At 37.3% G+C, this 23,526-nt stretch overlaps 1 protein-coding gene across 1 annotated transcript in view; it reads right to left on the bottom strand.

The window, feature by feature from the left end:
* Nucleotides 1-1,524: 1,524 nt before the first annotated feature.
* The window catches only part of GAD1 (glutamate decarboxylase 1), a 52,829-nt gene continuing 30,827 nt past the window's right edge, over nucleotides 1,525-23,526 (bottom strand). The window contains exons 8-17 of the mRNA XM_001367746.3: nucleotides 23,109-23,224; nucleotides 22,947-23,026; nucleotides 22,662-22,716; nucleotides 18,577-18,693; nucleotides 16,837-16,901; nucleotides 15,068-15,146; nucleotides 13,487-13,636; nucleotides 12,160-12,267; nucleotides 7,068-7,157; nucleotides 1,525-3,456 (exon numbers count right to left, since the gene is read on the bottom strand). Of these exons, the coding sequence (XP_001367783.1) occupies nucleotides 3,283-3,456; nucleotides 7,068-7,157; nucleotides 12,160-12,267; nucleotides 13,487-13,636; nucleotides 15,068-15,146; nucleotides 16,837-16,901; nucleotides 18,577-18,693; nucleotides 22,662-22,716; nucleotides 22,947-23,026; nucleotides 23,109-23,224 (1,034 nt within the window). The 3' untranslated portion in view covers nucleotides 1,525-3,282. The remainder of the gene's footprint in view (nucleotides 3,457-7,067; nucleotides 7,158-12,159; nucleotides 12,268-13,486; nucleotides 13,637-15,067; nucleotides 15,147-16,836; nucleotides 16,902-18,576; nucleotides 18,694-22,661; nucleotides 22,717-22,946; nucleotides 23,027-23,108; nucleotides 23,225-23,526) is intronic.

Here is a 23,526-nt window from a genome sequence, read left to right as displayed (position 1 = left end):
GGAGAAATTTTAGACCTTAGGCACAATACCCTGTAGTAGGACCTTCCATTATATATCATAAGACCATAGAACTAGAGCTAGGAAACATATTAGAAGTCATCTAGTCCATTCTTCTTATTTGACAGATGAAAAAAATGAAGTCCAGAATGGTTTGGCGACTTGCCCTAGGTCACACAGGTGGTAAATGACAGAGCTGGGATTTGAACTCATGTTGTATCATGAGTTCGTGTATCACTATTTCTATCATATCAAGCTGGTTGGAATGGGCTAACATTGTTACTGAGCCAGAGGACCAACAACAAAAGTGTGCCCTACACCTTATGTTCATTATGGCCCTTCTCCCTGATCCTGGAATTCCCAGTGATTCTGGGATTCATAGCTACATTCTGGGTCTATGAGTGACTCTAGGAAGATTTACCAAAGACTCAATTATAGGATTAACCCATGGCAATATTGTAAAGCCAAGTTTACTGGCACAAGTTTACTCCCCTCATCCCCTTTTGGATACACCTCCCCTTTTCCTTGTCTCCTTTTTGTTAGAGTTTCTTCTTGCTAGACTCTCTTCTCCACTCCCCTCAAATTGTCCATTACTTTCGTTCTATGAAGAGAAGGGGGGAAGGAGAAGAAAGAGGAATATGCGGTCATCACTGTCTTCCTGATGAAGAGCTACTCTTTTTAATGAAGAATATGAATTCCTAAAATGCTTGTAGAGAACCATTTTTGGAGGTGTTTAATTTTATTGAGAAGTTAAAACTGCATTGCTTACTATCATCATTCTAACAAGTCAAACCAGTCTGTTTCTTTAATTTCACTTTTTTTGCCCTATTATTCTAAAACTCTGAGCTTTCCTCAGATATTTTATTTTACAGGCGAAGAAGCAGAGGAAAAGATGTAAGGCGATATCCAATCATAAAGCCATATTTGGACCCAGATCTTTCTGATTTCAAGTGTAGTGCCCAGTCCGCTATATCATGCTACCTCTGACAAAAGGGAATTACTTACTTTGTGGTACTGCAGGCAAATATCCAACTAGCTTTGGAATTTTGCAGTTAAATAAATTCAAAATCTATTTTTTTTAAACCTCTTGAGCAAGACCTTATTCATCATTTTTCTGGACTTCACAAATATGTCATTATTTCTTGGGCAGGTTACATAAGCAAATTAGCACCACCCAATCCAAATGGATGAGACATTTGTTTTATTTTGCACTTCTGGCTTTCAAAGAAGCATTATAAAATGAAGCTCCAAACTGCAGAGTAGAAAATAGGATAAGAGGGCAATACTTTTTGAAAACATTGAAATCAACACATTTTAATGACTGCTAACAACAACATTTTGTAGCTCCTGGATAGCTCTGGGACTTTGGTTTGACACTGAAAGGAGACCCAGCCTAATCATGAGGGTGAAATATGGGCAATTAGTCATATAGTCAGTCAGCTAATGGGAACTGAATGAGCTGCAGGTGTCCCAGGTGAGTGCAATTGGAAACATCTTTTTCTCAAATAAAAAGACAAATTGGCAAACCACTGTTCAAGTTCTCCAAGGAGAACATTTTTATTTATTCGTTTTTCTCATGTATACTCTAAATGTTCTTTCTGCAAAATAACAGTGAGCATAGTTGGTGCTCCCCTTGAATCCATAGGGATCTTCAGAAATGTTGCCATTGAATTTAGCTAAGCTAGTCACAGAGCTTGGTCCTGAACTACTACAAAGGTACAAGGGCCTGGTTATCAGCCAGGAGTTACTAGAAAAGCATTCAGAAGACTGGACACACAGCAAACACTGAGGGTAACAAAGATGCAGCTTCTATTGAAGTAAAGGGACTTTAATATACTCAAGTCTATGTACAATATCAGAATTCCTTTTATAGACAGGAAAATGATCCTTAAGTGATTATTTTTAAGGGCACTCTAATATAAATGCAAGTTTCACTAATTTTTACTCTTTTCTCTTTGGCTCACAAATACACTGAAATACCATAAACATTATTTCAAACTTACTTCAGTAATATATAAATATGGTACATTACAAATGGAAGAAAATACAAGACACCTCTCAACACAGTAAATCTTTGCATATAAATAAAGCAAATATTTCATATACCTACAAGTGAACAGTTATTGAAACCATTACATGTGCTCATTTTTTTCTCCACAAAGTCATTTAACAATAATATACACAATCTACACAAAATCATCTCTAAAAATACAGCAAGAATATACCTGTTAACAAGGACTGTGCTACTACTGTCCTGTACTATGACACTAATGGAGAGGGTATGACTATTCGGACAGCAGAAGGTGCCTTTTCCAGAGCTGTAACTAGCAGTTCTGGAGCTTGGGGCAAGCACCACAAGATGCCTGAACCTGGAGCAAGTAGTAAGACAAATTTTAACGGAGGCAGATAGGGTGGGTTGGAGGAAGAGACCTTGGGGAAAGACTTTAGATCTCAAAGATACAAGATCCCTTGGAAGGAGACACCCCAAGACACCTAGAAGCTGCTGGTGGTGAAGTCATCACCTGGGAATGGAGCATAATGTGGCCTGAAAGATGATCACCTGGGATTCAGGCCAATGGGGGGTTGTGGGTGGCAGGGAGTTACTGTCATTTGACAGCTTCCTATTTTGACTAATTATTCTTCCTAAATAGGTGCTAAGCTCAATTGTTTCTACCTGCTGAAGGACTACAAGTGGAGCAAAGTCTCTCTTGCTCTTCCCTAATTACAGCTCTAGCTTTTTCTAATTCATTATATCAGGCAGAGATTCACTGAGGCTAAGATTAAGTCTTGATAATAGAATTTTCCTTTGTATCTACAGAACTACAGTTTTGGAAAAGCTTTCCTGTTTTCATTTGGCAAGCTTATTTGCAGCATGTTACCTTCTCCTCAGTTTCTACTGAAGGAAGAATTGGCTCTCTGAAAGTGGAAAACATGCTGCTTATTACTAAGGTCCTACTCACTATACATATATATATATAACTGTACATATATACTGTAAAGAGTTTTTCATCTGTAACTTCTTTTAAGATCTATTAATTTCCTGCTAACTACAATAAACAGGTTTAAATAAGGTTTAGCAGTACATGTCACAATAATATATTATTTCCCCTCAGTAAAATGGCCTATATGTTTTCAGCAACTTATAGGGATTTGTTCTAGAGTGCCATAGGAGAATGCAACATTTAGAAAGGGAACTTCCATGGACTGTGTTCTGCAGATCTGGGTATAAAGTACCCAGTTCTGGAGAACAGCTCACGAAAGCAAGGAAGGGTTTGCCAATTGTAATTACAGATCTTGCCCCAATCTTTCTATTTCCTCAATAAGGAAGTCAATGTCAGACTTGGTGGCTGCTGGATTTGAGATAACCATTCGGAAGAAGTTGGCTTTGTCTCCCTGAGGCTGATATCCAACCATAGTTGTACCAGATTCCATCATCAGAGCTTTGATCTTCGGTGCCACCTTGTAATTAGAACACAAAATAATATATCAGATCAACTTTAAACACTTTTTTGTCTTTGAATTTTAATCTTTTTTTTTTGGTATTCTTAACTTGATAGACCATAGAGATAGATCTAGAATGGGCCTTAAAAGGCCATTTGGTACAATCCACCCATTTATAGATCAAGAAACTAAGATTTAGAAAACTGCAGTGTGTCAAAGGTAGGATTCAATACAACAGAACCTAGAGCCTGAGCTATAAGCACTTGGATACTTTAGGAGCTGACTAAACACTGGGAATAGCTCAAGAGGTCAGGATCATTTCTTTGGAACATTTATGTTTGGCTCTTTCTGGGCCTTTATAGTATATCATGAACTCTGTAGGAGTAGGTGTTGTGCCTCTCCACCTTCCCTCCTAGAAATCAAACTGAATGAGGGCATGGAGTGTGTGGGGTCAGAAAGAAGAAAAGAGTCCTATCATCTAAACACTATCTAATTTCCATGAACCCAAACTTAATACTTTTGGTAAATATTCATTCAACAAAAAACTTATTAAGCACATATATAATTCTAGGCACTAAAAGATGATACACAATCTAGATAAGACAGTTTTATATTCTATACCTGTATAAATTCTTTTCCAAAAACTGCTAGCACCAAATAGATTAGCTGGACTAAGCAGAGAGAACCCTAATCTCCAGGACAGGAAGATTAAAAAAATCCTTTTTGTTCTTGTTATTGCTATTGTTCAGTCATGTCCAACTCTTCATGATCCCATTTGGAGTTTTCTTGGTAAAGATCCTAGAGTGGTTTGCCATGACCTTCTCCAGATCAGTTTATAGATGAGGAACTGAGGTAAATGGGATTAAGCAACTTGCCCAAGGTCATACAGCTAGTTCATGTCTGAGGTCAGATTTGAACTCAGAAACATGAGTCTTTCTGAGTTTAGGTCTGATATTCTATCTACTGAGTCTTCTAGTTGCCCCATTTTAGGTTAGATGACTCTTAAAAAGAGAATAAATACCAAATTGCAAACTTATCAAATTGATTTATCTTTCCTGTTATTTTCATTTCTCTACCTGGAATTAAAAACTTCATCCTCTAAGCACATTTCTGAATAATATTCCTTGGCAAATTTGGAAAGAATAAGAGTATGAATTGAAGTTCATTATCATTAATGATTTGCCAGTGGCACCCCACTGTTTTCCAACATGAAGACCTCATTCTTTTCTTTTTCCTTCCTCTCAGCCCTTCCTTCTGCTTTTTTACTCTATTTCTTTTTCTATCTCACATTATTCTCTTCTATATTTTATTTCTTCCCTGGACTCACTTTACCCCTGCAGTGACACTGAGGGCTAATTTGTGATCTGCTTTTTTTTTTTTCAAATACTATAGCAATTCAGACCTGGAAGATACTTATGACCTATGAACATTCTCAGTATAAAATTTTTAGACTTAAAGGGCCACACTATGGCATTTTAAGTTTAATAGACACAGACTTTACTGCCATGCAACGACTTTGCATTCTGATATGTTTATCATGTGCAGAAGCAAAAAAATTCAGTTAGTCTCAATATCTGATTTTGTTTTCTTTTCAATGCCAATGGTTGGTTTTATGGAATACCTCACTGAACTGAAATACTAGTTATGACGACCATGCAGAAAAGGGGTGAGAATTTATGAAAGGTTCTGGGTTCAAATATGACCTCAGATATTTCTTAGCTGTGTGACCCTGAGCAAGTCACTTAACCCGCATTGCCTAGTTCTTACCACTCTTCTGCCTTGAAATGGAAATTAGAAGCAAATGAGAAAGAGAAAAAGAGATGGAGGGAAAGTAAGGGGCAGAAAAATATATAGATATAGGTATAAGGAGAAAGCATAGAAGCAAATAATGGAGAGAGATAGAGAGGGAAAAGAAGGGGCGGACAAATACTGAGAGAAATATGTATAGAAGAAAGAGACAAAGTAGAAGGGAAGGGAAAGAAGGCAGGGAAGGAGTAAGGGAGACATGTAGGAAGAGATATTACCAGGGCTCAGGAGATTTTGAGATGAAGGTCAAAATACTGTAGTTTGTTTGGGCTCTGGGATTTAGTATTAGATAACCCTTTTGAAATATTAATGAGCTGCTTTAATGCAGGTTTAACTTTTTCAACTGCTATACTTCTTAAAACTTGAGACATTACTCTATGTGATAATCAAATGGAAATGACTCTTTGTTATTATGATTATAAAGGGAGGATAGATGAGGGAAGATTAGGGATGGAGGAAGCAAGGGGATAGGAGAGTTGGGGTGGAAGGGAGTGAGAACCACTGGAGCTGAGAGGTCTGTGTAACTTTCCCTCATCCTCACACTTTAAACACACAAGAGGGATACCCCTGAGGAGATGTTATGGCAAGGGTAAACAGGGGCTGTGTCTCAATAAGAAAGCTCCTGAGGGATTATGGTGTTGACTTGGCTGTCAGGACTTGACTGATACCCGAGTCCCAAGAAGCCTCTTTTGGACACACAATCCTGTCAGGTAGGCTGAATGTCCCTGTTTGCTCTTGGCTTTGCTTAGCCAAGGCTAAATAGCCAGCCTACCCCAACATCTTCTTTTCCTCCTTCTTATTCTCCTCCTTAACTTTTGAAACAATTTAGATCTGAGGTTTTCTTCAGAACAAGAGTGGTTTAATAGTTCAAGAAACAAGGGAGGGAATAGGCCAGTGGGAATAGGAAACCCTACAGGACTAAGCAATCAGGTTGACACTTCTTTCTTCAGCTGAGCCAAATGGCTCAGGCCTCGGTTTTCTTTTACTCCTTCCTCTCTAATCATTTTACTATCCTACTCTAAACAGGTCACAAACTTCCTTCTTGGGAAGGCAATGGGATGGGACAGGTCTTTGGGGTGACCCTGGTGAGGTTCAAGGGCTCAGCACCCCTCAGCAGCAGTTGTTCTTTTGCTTTTTTTAATCGATAATTCAGAGATGTCAGGGATCTTCTGTCTTTTAGGGCAAGGGGAAATGGAAGCAAGGTTCTGGCACCACAGGTTTGTGGTCTCAAGCTCCAGTCCTTAGCTCTTGTCTCTCACAAATTCACAGGGCAAAAGACCCCTTTCCAAGCTCTCAATCCCACAAGCCCTTTCTGCTCCTCCAACTGCCACTCTCCCTCCTGCCAACATTCTAAAATGGTTCTTCAGTCTTGGTTTCCTTTACACAGTAACTGAAAGTTCAACCACTGAGCCAAGTTTCCATCAAACCATTCATCCTATTCCCTTCTTTCTTTTAAAATGGATATTCTTCTTAGATATACAGAAGCTTCAACATTGGTTATCAATTTGTTATAAAAAGCCCTGTCCTTTACTCTGCTCTTGTCTAAGAAAATTCATCAGACCACCTTGCCCAGTAAATCTTAGCTATGTTCCAAATGGAACCTCCATGAATACTGAAACTGAAGCTTTAGTAATTCTACAGCGGTGAGCTAATCTTAAAGATTAAGTTCCTTAATGTCAAGGATAACTCAAAGGAGAAAACTCTAAGTTATTTTTTTTTAAATCCTCTCTTTAGATGGACAGAACCATCATATGAGAACAAGTTAACTCTGGGCTGCCAAAGAGAATGCAGAAGGGTAGATGATAGACTTATGTACTCCATACCTTGTGAAGTTTTTCTCGTCTGTCATCACTGTCTGGGATGCCCCTGAGGCTTTGTGGAATGTACCAGAAGCAAACATTTGTGTGTTCAGGCTGTGGAGTCAAAAACAATGTAGTAAAGAATATGAAAACCTAAGGAAAGGCTTACCCCAATCCAAAATACTTCTTAAAGTCATACATGAAGTAGGAGTATCAACCAAAATGGATAAAGCTTTCAGATTTCCAATGGTATGGCATGTTTGGATACATGTTACCACTGTATACAAAGTAGAGTAACATTTGATATTACTCTGCATCATCCCAGAATGAGAAATTGTATCTAAGAGAATTTTCTAGATAACTGAAAACTATTATTTCAAGCATGATGTGAAGCACACATTTCATGAAAATATTTTTAAAATTATGATACACTTCCCTACTCTCTAGTTCCCTATACATAGCAGGTGCACAATAAATATTTGTGGTATTCATCTTATTTATAATGAACATAATTGAATCTTTTCTTGATGACTTAAAACATGGCTTTGATAAAAGATGTTAAACAATAGGAAAGAGAGAAAGAGAGAGAGAGGAGTACACAAGACTCACTTTTAAGCTTAACCTGCATTACTTACAATTTTTTCATTACTTTCTTAAGTCTAGTCAACAAAACAATACATTTAGCCCTGATTTATAGTTTGTCCATTTTCGAGGTATAAATGTTCACACTGAAAATTTAACAACTGACTACTTTGACAATTCAAGCTGACTCTAGCACACCTCTGATTCTAAGTCCTCTTTTAGACCACAAACTTTTATGTTGTGCTTTATACGGTGATGTCCTTAGGGACCACTGAAGTATTTGAAGTTTTTGTCCTGCATTGCATGATCTCATGACTGCTGTTTTTAAAATTTTTTTAGTTCATATCTTTCTGTTTACCAGAGTTTTTCTGTCTTCTCCTATACTGTTAAATGTCAGTATGCTGTCTTCCTGCTCTCAGAATGATTGCCTCCTAAAGTTTTCCTCTTCCTTCTAATCTACAGTAGCCTAAGAAAACAGAAAACTTATTAAATTGTGTGAAAATAGTCTTTGAGTGATAGTCTGAGGGACGATCCTATGTAAAATATAGGAACTAAGAGTATTTCTCCAACAAATAAGTGGTCAAAAAATAAGAATAGTTTTCAGAAGAAGAAATACAAACTATTAACCACCATATAAAATAATACTCCAAATAACTCATAATGAGACAAACCCAATTACAATAACTTGGAATTTTTACCTCATATTAATCAAAATGGAAAAGAAGTTAAAAAACAGAGACCATTTAAAACTCTGTTTCAAAAGCCTCCCCAAAAGGGACTTCTGTTAGCTGTCTCTATAAAATCAGAAAAGCTATGAATTACAGTTGTATATATTTTATGTACATGTAAATGTACATATACACAGTTATATATGTATATATAACTACAATATATATATATATATAGTTATAATTATAATCCAGTGAGGGACTTCAGTCTATAGAATCAGGGAAAATGTGTGTTTAACTTTGATCTATAAGAAATTGTGCTGACAAGTAAGAGAAAGAAGGGGAGGAGAAACTTCTTTCCTGAGAAGATTGTTATTTCTAACTGTTATTTCTAATAAAATTTCAAAGTGATTTTCATAATCACAAAGAGTGTATTTATTAGTAGGATTGCTTTGTCAGAGTTCTTCCAATGCTGACAATGGAACAGGGATATGTAGATCACTAATCTTGCTTATAGGTCACCCCCTCAACTACTTCACTGACTTCTATATTTTATCTTATCATCCCCAAATGTAGGGTAACCCAGAAGTACATTTGTTTATTTTCTCATGAATTAATAAAATATCAGCCTATTTCCCAATTAATTAACTTTCTTAGAGCCTCCACCAGGTTTATCAAATATTATTTGTTTAATAAACTGTATAAACCTATTTTTCTATAAACTTATAGCTGTCTATATATAAAATTCTATAATCCTCTAGAATTAAATAAATATTAAGGTTACTTAATATTTATAATGAATATAACACTTTGTTAACAGTGAAGTCAATAATAAAACAAAGAAGTGGGTAAAGATTTACAGAATTGACCTGTAAGAAAGGATATGGCCAGAGTCACATTAAATCTTACTATGATGACAAATGACTTCACTTCTGAGACCTCAGCCCCATCCCATATGGTTTACTTAGAATAGCAAATCTCAGAGGCAGCTGGGTAGCTCAGTGGACTGAGAGCCAGGCCTAGAGACAGGAAGTCCTAGGTTAAAATTTGGCTTCCGACACTTCCCAGCGGTGTGACCCTGGGCAAGTCACTTAACCCCCATTGCCTACCCCTTACCACTCATCTGCCTTGGAACCAATATTGACTCTAAGATGGAAGGTAAGGGTTTAAAAAAATAGCAAATCTCTTCAAAAGAATCCTTTTCATCCTCTTAATATGTTTACAATAGTTTCTTTAAAAAAGGTTATCTCTATCTTATTTCTCCTTGGGCTCCCTAAGTCTCTCTCCAGGTGTGTAAAAAAAAAAGGCATTTTTAGCTTTTATCAAGGCCTCATTCTTAACAGCATCCCTCCATGCTGACTCTTTGTAAAGTTTTTAAAATTGATGTTTCCTCATGAAATAACAGAGTTCTATAGAAGAAGTGGTTGGGAAATGACTGCAGTATATAAAAATGCAAATAATTAATAAAACATTTTAAAATGCAAAAACTTAAGATTATGTTTTGTGATCTCCTCTGGATGTTCAGAGTTTTAGATGTTCTTAGACATTTTATAGTTGAGGTTTTTGTGTATCTTCTGATAAACACTTATTTCCTAATTGTATTTGGTTGTAAAATTTTCATTTACTATAAACTGATTCTATTTCATCTGATTCATATACATTTCCAATTTTAATCTGTATGACACTGATCTGTTCAGGTCAGATTTAACTTTTATCATATTCTCTTCATAGGGCCAAAAAAGATTATGCTATTGTAAAACTTCATTTTAAAGTTGATATCAGAAGACACATATGGCATCACCAATAAACATTCTGACTGAATGTGCAATGTACTATAATGTTAGGGACACAACTTGATCAGTGACATAAGCATAATTAAAGTATAGTATGTGAGAGACTATAAACAAATGAATGCATATACATACATATGTGCATATCTACATGTGGCTATATGTACACAGACATATGTGCTTATCTACATATATTTGTATTTATATATTAGAATTTTTGACAAGACCCAAATGAAGCCAATGAAAAATTGGATTAGTGAAGAACAAATATTACATTCTGCAGTTTTCTGGATTATCCAAGGCATTTTTTATTATTTATGTATAAAGGAGGAGAATTGGATCCTGGACCCAGAAGCAAATCTCATAGCCATGTCCATCTCCTCCCCATTGGAGTATACAACTTATGAAAAGACAAAGGATAAATTAGGGGAGGACCAGAGTTAAAAGATGAATGGGCGGTGGTAGTACAATGCTGGGAGAGAGAAGTGCAAAGTTGGGAGACTGACGAGGGTACAGTTAATGGGACCAATGTTCTGATTAGAACATTCTAAGAACAAGTGCTACAAGCTGAGTATATACCTCTCAGGGTCCTGTTTAAGGACAACATTCCTTCCCATAAGAATATATGTCCCCAAAATTTCGTTAGTAACACTTAGTCTTCTCCCAAGCTTTGGCAGAGATACCAAACTCTCTAGCACATAACAAAATAAGAGGAGCCTGAGGTCCTAATCTACAAGAGGCTTGGCTAGATGAAGAACTCATAGAACCAACAGTGGAAGTATAACAAAGGGATCTTGTGTAATTGTCTTTAAAATATTTTATGGGGAGGGTAGACAGCTCTTTGGGAATCCAATACAGTCTGGAGGAAAGGGAGAGAAGAGGTGACCTTTCGGGGGGCCTTCCTGCTCCAGTGGCTCTATAATGAGTATTCAACAACCCTTCTGATTAGTCCATGCTTGTTCTATGCTAGTCTCCAACCTAGATGAGATTTGAACAGATTTTTTTTTTCTCTAATTCCTCTCACAGATTCTACTATAGTCAGACTTTATGCTAGTCATTTTGTTGTTGATACCTTGTTGGGGAAGCTGCTTTGAACTCACTTTAACGAGTGTTAAGCATGGTGTTTGACAACTGAACTTCATTCCTATCATGTCTATGGTAGCTTGGCAGAGAGCCATGTGCTTTCCCTCTGGAAGAGGGGTTAAATGATTGTTAAACAGTTATCTCTCTGGGAATTTGTTTTGAAGAGAGACAGCTCACATTTTTATCCTAGATTATTTGAAGGCATAGTAAGAGTGACATTAATTATAATAACCAAGATTTGCACCCCCAAAAGAAGAGAAAATGTACCTTTCTCCTTTCTTTGAAGAAAAATAAGGGTATAGAACATTGCATGTACTGGCAAACTCATTCACTATGTTAGTTTTGCTAGACTGATTCTTTTTTAGTTTTTGTTATTTTCTGGGTAGGAGAGCAATATATTTACAATTAAAGGTATATATCAGGGGCAAAAGATAGATAAAAGTTATAAAGGGCTAGTTTAAAAGAATAGTCTCCTAAGGAAAGAAGAGGGGAAATAGATTTATACTGTAGGAATATGAATTTTAATTAGAGATGAATTATGGATTGTAGAGATTAGAGCAGAGAGTTCCTAACTAACAAGGGAGGATATCATCCACTTTTCCTCAGAACCCTGAAAGAATAGGGAACTAGGTCAGTTTCACAGTTGTCCTAGATGGTTTCTGTGCATTCTTTCCCAAAGGTAGACAAGCCAGGCTAGGTAATCACTGAACCCACCCCTAAGAAGAAACACTCTTTGTGAATGTGCTAATGTGTCTAATAATACCAGTCCAATCTGAATTCTGGGTCAAACAAAATATACCATTGAAAATACATGCAAGATATCTTGGAAAATAGTATTCATGGATGGGCAAGGGACCAATGATGAGAACTTAAGACTATTCAGAATATAAAACCTGGCACACTGGACAAATATGGCTTCACATTGAAACACTCAATGAAACAAAAACCCTCAATATATACTATATGTATTTAGGATAGACTTTGATGACTTACCTCGCCATCAAAAACCATTTCAAATTCTTCTCTGTTTTTAATTTTGGCATAGAGATACTCTGCCAAATCCAGGCACTTATTGACCTGATTTTCGAATCCCACTGTGCCCTGTTTTCAAAGGGAGAGAAATATTAATAGGAGAAATCATTATAGACTAAGATGATTGAATATAGGAGTTGGGAGGAACTTCAGAGTCAGTTAGATCAATGTCTCACTGGAAGTATCTCTATTACACTTAAAGTCTTTGAAATAAAAATATTGGAAGGTGGACTTAAAAACTGTGGTTGTCTTCATTTATCAGAAGGAAAAATATTATTTTTTTAAATCCTTAGGCAATGGAGGAGAACCTCCAATAAAAGAATCTAGGACAAGGATGTGCATAGCCCAGAATGAAACAAAGGGGCTTTCTCTCTAGAAGACATTCTGGCTATTTGCAGCACAGATTTTTATCTTCCAAAAAGTTTTATTGTCCAGTTCTTTTGGTCTGAAGTCTTGTTTTCTTTGGAACATGCCACATATTCCTCTATCTTGCACTTCAAAGTATTAAGTGAACCCTGACCAAATATGCCTTACTCCCACCCTACCCAAGCAGCTTTTCTTAATATCGTCATACCTCTCCCTTGACCAACAGGAAGGTGGGGGAAGACACTGGTCTTTGTGCATTCTCTGGTTTAATAGGAGTTTGTGACATTTCACTGGGTTCAAGTATTGACAAACTGGGGCAGCTAGGTGGTTAAGTAGAGTACTGGACCTGAAGTCAAGAAGACTCCACTTCCTGAGTTCAAATCTGGTCTCAGACACTTCCTAGCTGTGTGACCCTGGCCAAATCAGAGAACCCTGTTTGCCTCAGTTCCTTATCTGTAAAATGAGCTGGAGAAGGAAGAAGGCAAACCATTCCAGGATCTTTGCCAAGAAAACTCCAAATGGGATCACAAAGAATCAGATACAACTGAAATGGCTGAAGAACAAAAAATTGACAGATTAGTCCATCTACTTGAGCATAAGCTTTGAGAGTGAGGCAGAGGTATGGAGTGTTTGCATGGGTTGGTGCTAATAAGGAGAACAGATGAACTCGCAGAAGGGCTGATTTGAGGTTGACTACAAGACTGTGTAGGGCTCAACATTGCCAAAAAGCTACATCCTTCAAAATGACTGGCCATCATAGTTCTATGGATTATCCACTTTGCCAGTTGCCTGTGATAAATGCTAATGTCAAGTGAGTTCCCCCAAGGCTACCTTCCCTACCTTGTTTCCTACCAGGTACCCAGAAAATAGGAAGGAAATGAAAGCATTTCTACCCCACTCCCTGGATCCCCTCCTTTTTTACCTTAGCTTTCCACATCAACCAAAACTTGAAAATGTCCACATGGCGGCCACATTGTATGGCCTTGTCTCCAGTGTCATAGGAAATGTCATACTGCTTATCTTGTTGGAATAGGTATCCAGCACACATCTGATTGCATCCTTGGAGTATGCCCTTGGAGTAGAAACGGAGAAGTATTTGTATATTGTATTCATGAAGTTCAAGCACAACTGTATACACATGGGGAAAGGCACTTGGAGTGACACAGAGGATTTGTGTGTATGTGTGTGTGTGTGTGTGTGTGTGTGTATGTTTAATCCCCTAGTTTATTGTTAAGATAGTCTATGCTGTTTGCCCTATTCAGAGGAAGGTTGCTTTGAGAGAAATAGAGTGCAAAAATACAGTCCATCTCTTTCTTTTCCACTCTAAGTACTGCCATAAGAACACAGTCTCCAGGCAGTCATTCTATTCCTTTCCATAACTCCATGATCTCCCATTGAAGTTCATAGGAACACTGCTCATGGGAGGTGATAAACACTCCTGCCAGTGCCCTAGCAATAATACGTTGAATAGCAAGGTAGGAATGTGGGCAGACTAAAATAAAAACCAGTATTCTCTTACAAAATTTTCTTTTTTTTTTAATTAAATCTCCACCAATGAGCCTGACTTTAAAAAAACAACAACTTTATTTTGTCCTTTAGGATCAATCTAATTTCTTTCATGGGAAATTTAAGCCCACACTAATAACTTGCAGCTAAAGGCTTTTTATGTGGAAGTTTACCCCATTGGGTAGGGCTGCCAAGTCTTTTTTTTTCACTTCTGCCCTCTTGGACAAAGGGATTTTAACTAGCCTTTACATAAAATATTCAGTCATCAATACATCTATGGAAAATGTACAAAAAGGTCAGCAGCTGCTGGCAAGCAGCCCAAAGCTAATACAAACTCTGTTTGGCTGTATTGTTTCACAACCTGCCCTCTCCTGAGCTTTCCAGCTTTCTACAGGGCTCCCTTCCATGTCTGTGATCTAGCCACATGGCTCTAAATTGCTATTTGACACAGAATGCCTCATCTTCTTTTTCTGGGTCTTTTTACTGGCATGTGCATGGAATACTGTCTCTCCTCCTCACTGCTTTTTACAATCCTTGGTTTCCTTCAAGATCCAGCCCAAGTGTCACCTTGCATATGAATCTAATTCTCTCTAGATAGAGAAAGAAATCGAGAAAAAGATAGAGATATAAATAGGGACATGCTATCTTCCATATTAGAATGTAAGCTCTTTGAAGGCAGGAATTGTTTTCCCATTTGTCATATTTCCAAAGCATAGCACAGTACCCACCACAGAGTAGGCACTTTATAAATGCGTGGAGATTGATCAATAATCAATTATTGATATCTATAAAACCTGGTCCTGATCAAATCTAGAAAGATTTTTATTTAAGAACTTCAAATATTCATGTATGGGAAAGACAACAACATGGCCACCTTCCAACAAGGTTGCTAGCTTTGTTGTCAATGGATGCTCTGTAGCACCAATTTCCCTCTTTCCCTTCTCTGCAGCTACCAAACCCTTTGGTACTTAGAGCTGTCTGTGGAGAGCAAGCAAACCTTTTCCCGAATGAGAATGGCAGAGCATTGCAACAGAACGCCCATCATCTTGTGAGGGTTCCAGGTAACTGAGTTGGCTCTGGAAGAAGAAGAAAGTTGTACCATTAGGAGGAGATGCAGAGATGGGGGCAGGTTATCACTGCATGTTCAAAAGCTAATATACTCTTCAATCACATCCCTAGCTTGATTAAAGAAGCATGTCTATATATGCGTGACACATAAACACAATGTCAATACAGTGAGCAAAAGTAGTCTGCCACTTATTACTAGCAAAGGGACTGAAACATTCTTACAACAAATTTCCAATTTCCAATTTTGAATCTAAGAAAATATGAAAAGTAGTTTGTATCCAGGCATTTTCTTCCTTAGTAAAAAATAAGTATCTCATAGTAGCTTATGCTACCTAAAGAAAATCAAACTTTGACTATATCTTCTATTATTCTACTTGAAATGTATGTTCATTTAGAATCTCTGGGACTTTCAGAAAAGCTTATGACATTTTATGAGAAAAATATAATTACTTAAGAACAGAGTAATCTGTTGTACAAAGAACAAATGGGTTTATGTCCTTTGTAATGACTGTTAGCCCATGTATTCTACCCTGAAGCTCTTATATCTTATATAGAGCTGGAAACTCTGACCTCTCTGCATGAGGTAAAAATTCCACAACTTGCTATCTGGATATTTTGCCTATGTACTGTACAATGACTTTTTTCATTTCAAATTGGGGAGGGGAGGTAATTACTAAGGAAGCCATTACCATGCCTATCAGGCCCTCATTCCTCATCTCCATCTCTATCTCCTAGAATTCTTAAGGCTCAACTTTAGGTGCCTCATCCATTTAACCTTCCATGAATCCTCCTGTCCTTAGTTCTCTCCTCCACTTTCATTTTCCTTGGACTATACTCATGCTGTGAATGTTGGGAAACCTAAATAAAATGTAATCTCCCCCAAGACAAAGACTTCATTTCATCTTTATTGCCCTAGCTCCAAGAACAGTGCTTTGCATATAGTATGTCCTTAATAAATGTTTGTTGAATTTGCTTGATTTGTCAACAAATTTCCAATTTCCAATTTTGAATCTAAGAAAATATGAAAAGTAGTTTGTGTTCAGGCATTTTCTTCCTTAGTAAATTTTGTATTTACATACTATTTATTTACTTTAAATATATACTATATGTACCCAAATACTGTAATAATTCAGTGTATGTATGAATGCACATATATGCATACATACACAATATATACTTATACTAAAGAAGAAAATTCCAGCAGTTGAGATGTTTCAGGTTGCATCTGGCTTGGCCCCTCTGTGTAGCCTTACTTCATTACATACAGCTTGTGTTCTGAATGGCCATCCTTATTTATTGTGGCTCTTTCTCTAGTTAGTAAATGGCCAAGAGAAGTGATTTTAAGACAGAGGAGTTACTGCAGAGAGCAGAAAGAAGCCACTGCTCTGATTTTCCCCTCTTTTCATAATTTTTTTTTTTGCCATTGGTTTTGAACTGGAGACAAGAAAAGGATTAATAACCAAGTGAGAGACATTCTCTAACCCCACTTTTGGTCTCAAAGGAGCCAGCAGGCAACAATGAAGCAGAGAAAGAAGGAGAATGAATTACTTTAGCAAATTGCAAACTCTGTACCTGAGCTTTTCCCAGAGTGGAAAAATAACTAATTCTGCAAGGTAATCCAAGGAGATGAATCAGAGGTCCAAACCGTACATGTTTGAAATTTTGAATGGCATAATTCCTGGAACCTGTGCCACATACCTTTCTATGCCATTGAGCTTATGACGGTGCTTCCGGGACATAAGGAGACCTCCTCCCCAGGCAGCCTATGAGGGCAAAGAAAGAAGGGGGATGAGGCATTCAACTCCATGTAAGGTTCTGTAATAAAGTATGTAAACTGAGGAAAACTATTACTTGCTGAGATAGAGAAAGGTAAACTGAGGGGAAACTGTTACTTCGCAATGACTGTCATGTCTTTATCACAGTTCCCAAATTCTTTTCCAGGCTCCTTGGCCATTCTTTGTCTTTTTTAAACATGTGAGCTCATAAGAAAGATGAAACCCAGAATTTCCTCTGTCAAAATAAACCCACTGAGGCATTCGCATCAACTTCAATCAATCCTTAGTTTTTTTGCATTTTTTTTTGGCTGTTTCTCTCAAACCCAGGTTCCAGTCATTAAAGTTAGAGGCAGGTGGGAGGTAGGGCTAGTTAAGGTCTAAATCCGTAGAAGGACCACAGATGTTCAGAGACATCAGGAGCTACAGAGGCAAAGAACAAAGACCTTCTGAGCTTGCTGCTTGAATCAAGGACCACTTGGAAAGCAGTGAAGAATTGAAGGCATTTGCTTCCAAGCTATCACTGCATGATATATCTCGAATGCCTCAGTACATGGCAAGATGATACTTCTATGGCTGTCACTCAAGTGTTGCCTGAAGTCTGTAGTAAGTCACAAAATGTCCAGGCTTTTATGAGGGTACCTTATAAAATACTACATGGCGAGCAGTGGTGGGGATAGGAGATAGGGGGTTCCAGGGAGGGAGAAACAGAAATGAATCATATTTGTAGTCAGTGTTTCGTCATCTGCTTCACAGCAGAAAAGATGGTTCAGGTGTAAGGGGCTTAAAAAGATAAAGATAGAGTGGGGTACAAATAGAGACAGTATAGAGATGCATGATAGTAAAAAGAAAAAAGAGAAAGTAGAGAAAAAGGAAGAGTTAAGAGTAAGAATATGAGGAAGGAGGAAGAAGGGAGAGAGGAGAGAGGGAGAGAAAGAAAGAGAAACAGGAGCAGAGGTATGTGGGAACCAGATTATTAAATTTTTAGCACCTCAGAAAAGCAAATGCTACACAATAGGACTTGACTTATTGTTTTGCTGGTTACATAGACTTAAAAAGTGATGGGAAAATGTTATTAATGCAGATTAAACTTTAAAGTGTGTCATGTGTACATTTGTTTACATTTATCAGCATAGGTTGGGTGGGGGGAAGAGAGGCAGAGACACAGAGACAGACAGAGACAGAGAGGAAGGAGAGGAAAAGAGAGGAGGGAAATATAGTTCTGTACTTGAAAATGTTCTCTGTTGTCCTTTATATCTCTTTAGAACAATTGAGCGGGCAATCCTCTCTCAGCTGGTATTATAGAAATGTTTCCATATCAATCAATTTTTAGATCAATCTTTTTAAGCAAAAGTTGATGGGCAGCTGCATTGACAGCAGGTTACCAAGCATGTGTGGCATTTCCTTTATCCATTCTCTCATGTTTTTGTCATCCAGGAGCTGCTATGGGAGAAGTATGGGCCAGAGAAATCTAAAAAAGAATACCAGTTTATGAGGCAACTTTGGATATTTGCCCAAATTATTTAGACTGTGAACCAGAGGAGAGCATAGGTCAAAGAGGCTGTGAAGAAACCTGGGGGATTGGGACCAGCCTGTGTTCACCAAAAGGAGAGCTGATTTCTTCATTTAACTAGATTTGGGCTGTGTTTTGTGGCCCAGCACTTACATCAACATGCAACCAAAGGTTATATTTGTGACATATATCTGCAATCTCAGCAATCGGATCAAAAGCTCCATATACAGTTGTGCCTGCAGTTGCGTTGACATAAAGAGGAACATATCCCTACAGCAGAAAACAAAAGACAAAGAACTAATCAATCTTTAACATTTCTAGTTTGAAACAGTAGGTATTAGAGCTTATTTCAAATGATAGCAACTGAACTGTTTGTGTTCACTTTTAACAACCTGAAGTGAGTTACATTAAATTCAAATATTTTAGAGATGGAAAGAGCCTTGGAAGAGATCTAATCCAGCGCCTTCATTTTACACATGAGGAAACCAAGACCCATAAAAAAAGAAGGAACTTGCCCAATATCCAACCTATTTTTCCAGGCTTGTCACTTGTCACATATACCTTTTCTAGGTTCCAGCTAAATTAGCCAACTTGCTTTTCATTATATCTGATATTCCTTCTTCCAACTTTGGTTCATTCCTAAAATGTGTTCTCTTTGTGTCTCTGCCTCCTAAGAATCATTTTACACATTCAAAACTCAATTCAAGTGTCATCTAAGATTTTTTCTGATGCTCCTTGAAATCGTTTTGTATTTTCTTATATGAACATGTGTTGTTTCCACTGACAAAATGTAAGCCCTTTGAGGCTAGGGACTGTTTAATTTTTGCTTTTGTATTCTCAATGCTTCACACATTGTAGGAGCTTAGTAAATACTTGTTCATGGAGAAGTTTGTATAAACATATACAGAGTAAAATAGGTAGCAATCATTGCATAATACATAGGATTACAACAATTCAAATGACAAGGCTAGTAAAAGGAAGCTGATCTTTGAGTAACTGGAAAATCAATGAAGGTGCCAGAGAACAGAACTCAATGCAGAGAATTGGGAAACTACTGGAGCAGATGTGAAATTCCATTTTTTTGGTCCCAAAGGAAGGCATAATCTCTGTGGCTCTGATGCAAAGACAAAGTCATTGATAAAAATTTATTAATGAAAATGCTTCCAGATTGAGAAATATAAAGGTCAACCCAGCTGATAAATGACCAAGACATTCTATAAGTAGAATCACAAGATATAGAGTTAGAAAGGATCTTAAGAATCATCTCAACCTAGCTCCTTCATTGTCCAGATGAGTAAACTGAGGTACAGAAAACAAACTGAGGTTATTTGATTTTCAGTGCTCTTCTTGACATTGCCTCCTGTAGATAGTGGAAAGACCGTCATATGACATAATATAAAAATTTTGTGGATTTTAAAAATATGGATATTGTCCATCCTTATTGGCATCCTTTCTAAAATATTCTTGGTTTTATAACTATGCTAATATAACAATTAATTCACCAAAAATCATTCATTTTCAGAATTTGAAATTCATTAATATTGGATACATATCAAAATATTGATATAACCAAGAAAGGAAAAAATATTGTAATAGAACTGGAATGAACTTAGAGATATCTATGAGTCCAGAGCTTTGAGGTACCTTAGCTTCACTTCTACCTCTGTGCCCCTCTTTCAACCACACTCCATGCCTAGCATGCTCTCTTTCCTCATCTCCACCTCTCAGAATTCTTGCCTTCCTTTAAGGCTCAACTCAGATGCCACTGTCTCCATGAAGCTTCAATGAGCCTTCCTGGGTTAATAATGGTTTCCACTTCCATTGTTCCTCTAACTATATTATACTATGAATGTTATAAGGACTGAATAGAATACGATCTTCCTGAGGACAAAGGCTTCATTTTTGTCTTTCTAGCCCCAGTGATTAGCAAGTACTTAGCACTACTTAGCAAGTACATTAATAGCTGGCCATTAATACCTATATGTTGAATCAAGATTGTTGGATTATTCTTGCCCAAGCCTTGGAAGTCTCTTTCCTTCTCATCTCTCTCTCTCTTTCTTCACTCTACTGAAAGCCCAGCAAATATAGTTACAGCAGAAGGCATGAATACTAAACCAAAACAATGTTGTTAGATGGATTGACTACAACATGGCAGGGCCTTTATGAATACATCTGTTTGACAAGATTTTTCACTTAGTAGAATTTGCTGAGATTGGTTCAGCCAAGACCTGCTACTATGTGCCATAAACTAGAACATTAGGATAGCTTTGCTAAATAGATTCCAATGTTAAACTGAGATTGTACCAGTATAAACAGCAAGTAACAAATTAAATAAGGCTGTGACTACAGGATGCTAAAGTAAGCAATTGAGCAAGAAAAATGAAGGAAGGAAGGAACAAAGAAAAGGAGGAAGGGAAGGAGAAAAAAAGAAAGGGAAAGAATAAAGATACAGTCATTTAGTATCATGCGAATAAAATAACTGATTTTTGGCTGAATTTTTCCCTTTTCAGATAGCATTTTGGACACCATGAAGACAGAGCCTTAGAGAATCATACTAATATATTAATTGGAGACCAACAAAAACTGGAGAAAAAATGTTAGAAGTAACATTAAGGTATATTTTTGGGATCTATACCTACAATTTCAATGATGTATGGTATTTCTAGTGGGAAAACTCTCTCTACAAGTAGAGTTCAACACCTGCCATGCAATTTGTAATCTTAAAGAGTTCTCTGGGGGCACCAAAAGATTGTACCTTTCTCAGCCTCTCATAGTTATTATGTGTCAGAAGTGGGACCTGAATTCAAGTCTTCCCTGATTCTGAAGCCAGCTATCCATGGTAGCATGTCATTTTCTATGAAATGATTTTTTTAGAATTTAATTTTAAATTTTTAAAAAATTTAGAATATTTTTCATGGTTCCATGCTTCATGATTCCCTCTCCTTCTTCCTCCCCCCCCCCCAACCTTGGAGCTGACAAGCAATTCCACTGGGTTATACACCTATTTCCATGTTATTCATATTTGCAATTGAGTGATGCTTTAACATCAAAACCCTAATCACATCCCCATCAAACTATGTTACTGATCATGTTTTTATTCTGCATTTCTACTCCCACAGTTCTTTCTCTGGATGTGGATAGCATCTTTCTCATAAGTTTCTCTGTATTGCCCTGGATCATTGCATTGCTGCTAGTAGAAAAGACTATTACATTTGATTGGGCCATAATGTATCCGTCTCTGTGTACAGTTTTCTCCTGGTTCTGCTCCTTTCACTCTGCATCAATTCCTGGAGGTCTTTCCAGTTCACATGGAGTTCTTCCAGTTCATCATTCCTTTCAGCACAATAATATTCCATCACCCCATGAAATGATTAAAAAATTTTAATGATGGCTTTTAATTTCCAGAGCAAAAGTAGATGAAAAAATGTAAACACTAGAGGTTACCTGCATTATATAGTTGTAATATAATAATTCACATTTATATAGCATATTATAGTTTAAAGTCCCTTTGTTAATCTGCAGGAGCTGATGCAGAGTAAATCAAGGAGAATACCACATACATTAATAGCAATGTTGTACGATGATTATCTGTGAAAACTTGGCTACTCTCAGCAGTGCAATGATCTGGGACAATCCTGAAAGACTTTGGAAGGGGAATGCCATTGATATCTAGAGAAAGAACTGGAGGAGTCATCTTTCACATCAGTATATTTATGGCTTTATTTGGGGGTTTTGGTTATGTATGAGTATGCTCTTACAACAATGACCAGTATGGAAGTGTGTTTTGTATGACAATAAAATAAAAAATTTTTAAAAGAACAGAAAAAATAAAGTCCCTTTGTCACAATGACCTTATGAGCTAGGTCATGTGGGTATCTACCTACTTATCTACCTATCTATCTATCTATCTATCTATCTATCTATCTATCTATCTATCTATAAAAGAAACTGAGATTTACAAAAATTCAATGAGTTGGCCAAGATTATACAGTTAGGACTGGGACTGGAATCCAAGTCTCCTAATTCTATGTCCAGTGCCCATTCCATGATACCACTCCACAAAACTCTTTCCTTACAACAAACATATGAGGTAGGATTTATCCTTTTTTCAGATGAGGAAATTGAGGCTTACAGAGAATAAGTGACTTGTACACAGTCACATGGGGCAAGTAAGTATTCAGGTTTAGTCTCAAACTCAGGACTCCTGACTCTTATCCAGATTTTTCTACCACACGCACCTTTTTCTTGGCTTCAAGAATTTTTTCCTCCAAATCAGCTGGGATGATTTTCCCCCTGTAATTATAACAGAAGGAGATAGATTTTTTTTTAAAAAGAAGCATCAATAAGACTACATACGAAGAAGTTTCAGATGCAGGAAAAAGTCATTTAATCAGATATTTTCACCAGCTCATTAGCAGCTTGGCACACTGTACCAAGCCAGCCCTTAAGCACAGTAAAAACAAATTTAACAGATGAACACATTTAATATATCAAAAAATTTAGCAGTCACCCTTCCCTCCTACCTTTCATTGCATTTTATCAGAATCACATTTTCTGTTCCAAAGCCAAGTGCAGCCCCTGCCTTCTTTATTGAATAGTGACTCTGCAACAAAAAGAGGCCGGTATTGACAAAGGAACATGCCTTTGGAATGGACTACAGTATGTAAGCAGGAGCTATAACTCACATGTTCTGAGGTAAAGAGGACCAGTTTGGGAACAGCAGCCATGCCTTTGGTTTTGACTTCTGGGAAGTATTTATATCGAGCAGCCATGATGCTGTACATATTGGATATGGCACCCCCTGTAACCAAACAAGAAATATGTTGAGGAGGATTTGTTGTTGTCTCTATTACTCCCTTAACAACAAAGTCAGTGCTTGAGTTTCAAGGGATAAGGGAGGTGAGTGGGGAGTAATGGGACATTCTGGATCATCCCCTAGTTACTTCAGCTCCTTTACTGTGATCTCTATGTTCCCAGCTTCTATCTTCCCATCTGTTTTGGGGATAGAAGTCTTCATTATAGAACTATTGGGTTCACTTAAAAAAAATCCCACAGGTCCTTACTTTCTGTCTTAGAATTGATATTAAATATCACTTTCCAAGG

This window comes from Monodelphis domestica, chromosome 4 (genome assembly GCF_027887165.1).
Source record: "Monodelphis domestica isolate mMonDom1 chromosome 4, mMonDom1.pri, whole genome shotgun sequence".
NCBI classification, from domain to species: Eukaryota; Metazoa; Chordata; class Mammalia; order Didelphimorphia; family Didelphidae; genus Monodelphis; species Monodelphis domestica.
This window is presented reverse-complemented; position numbering and strand designations above follow the sequence as displayed.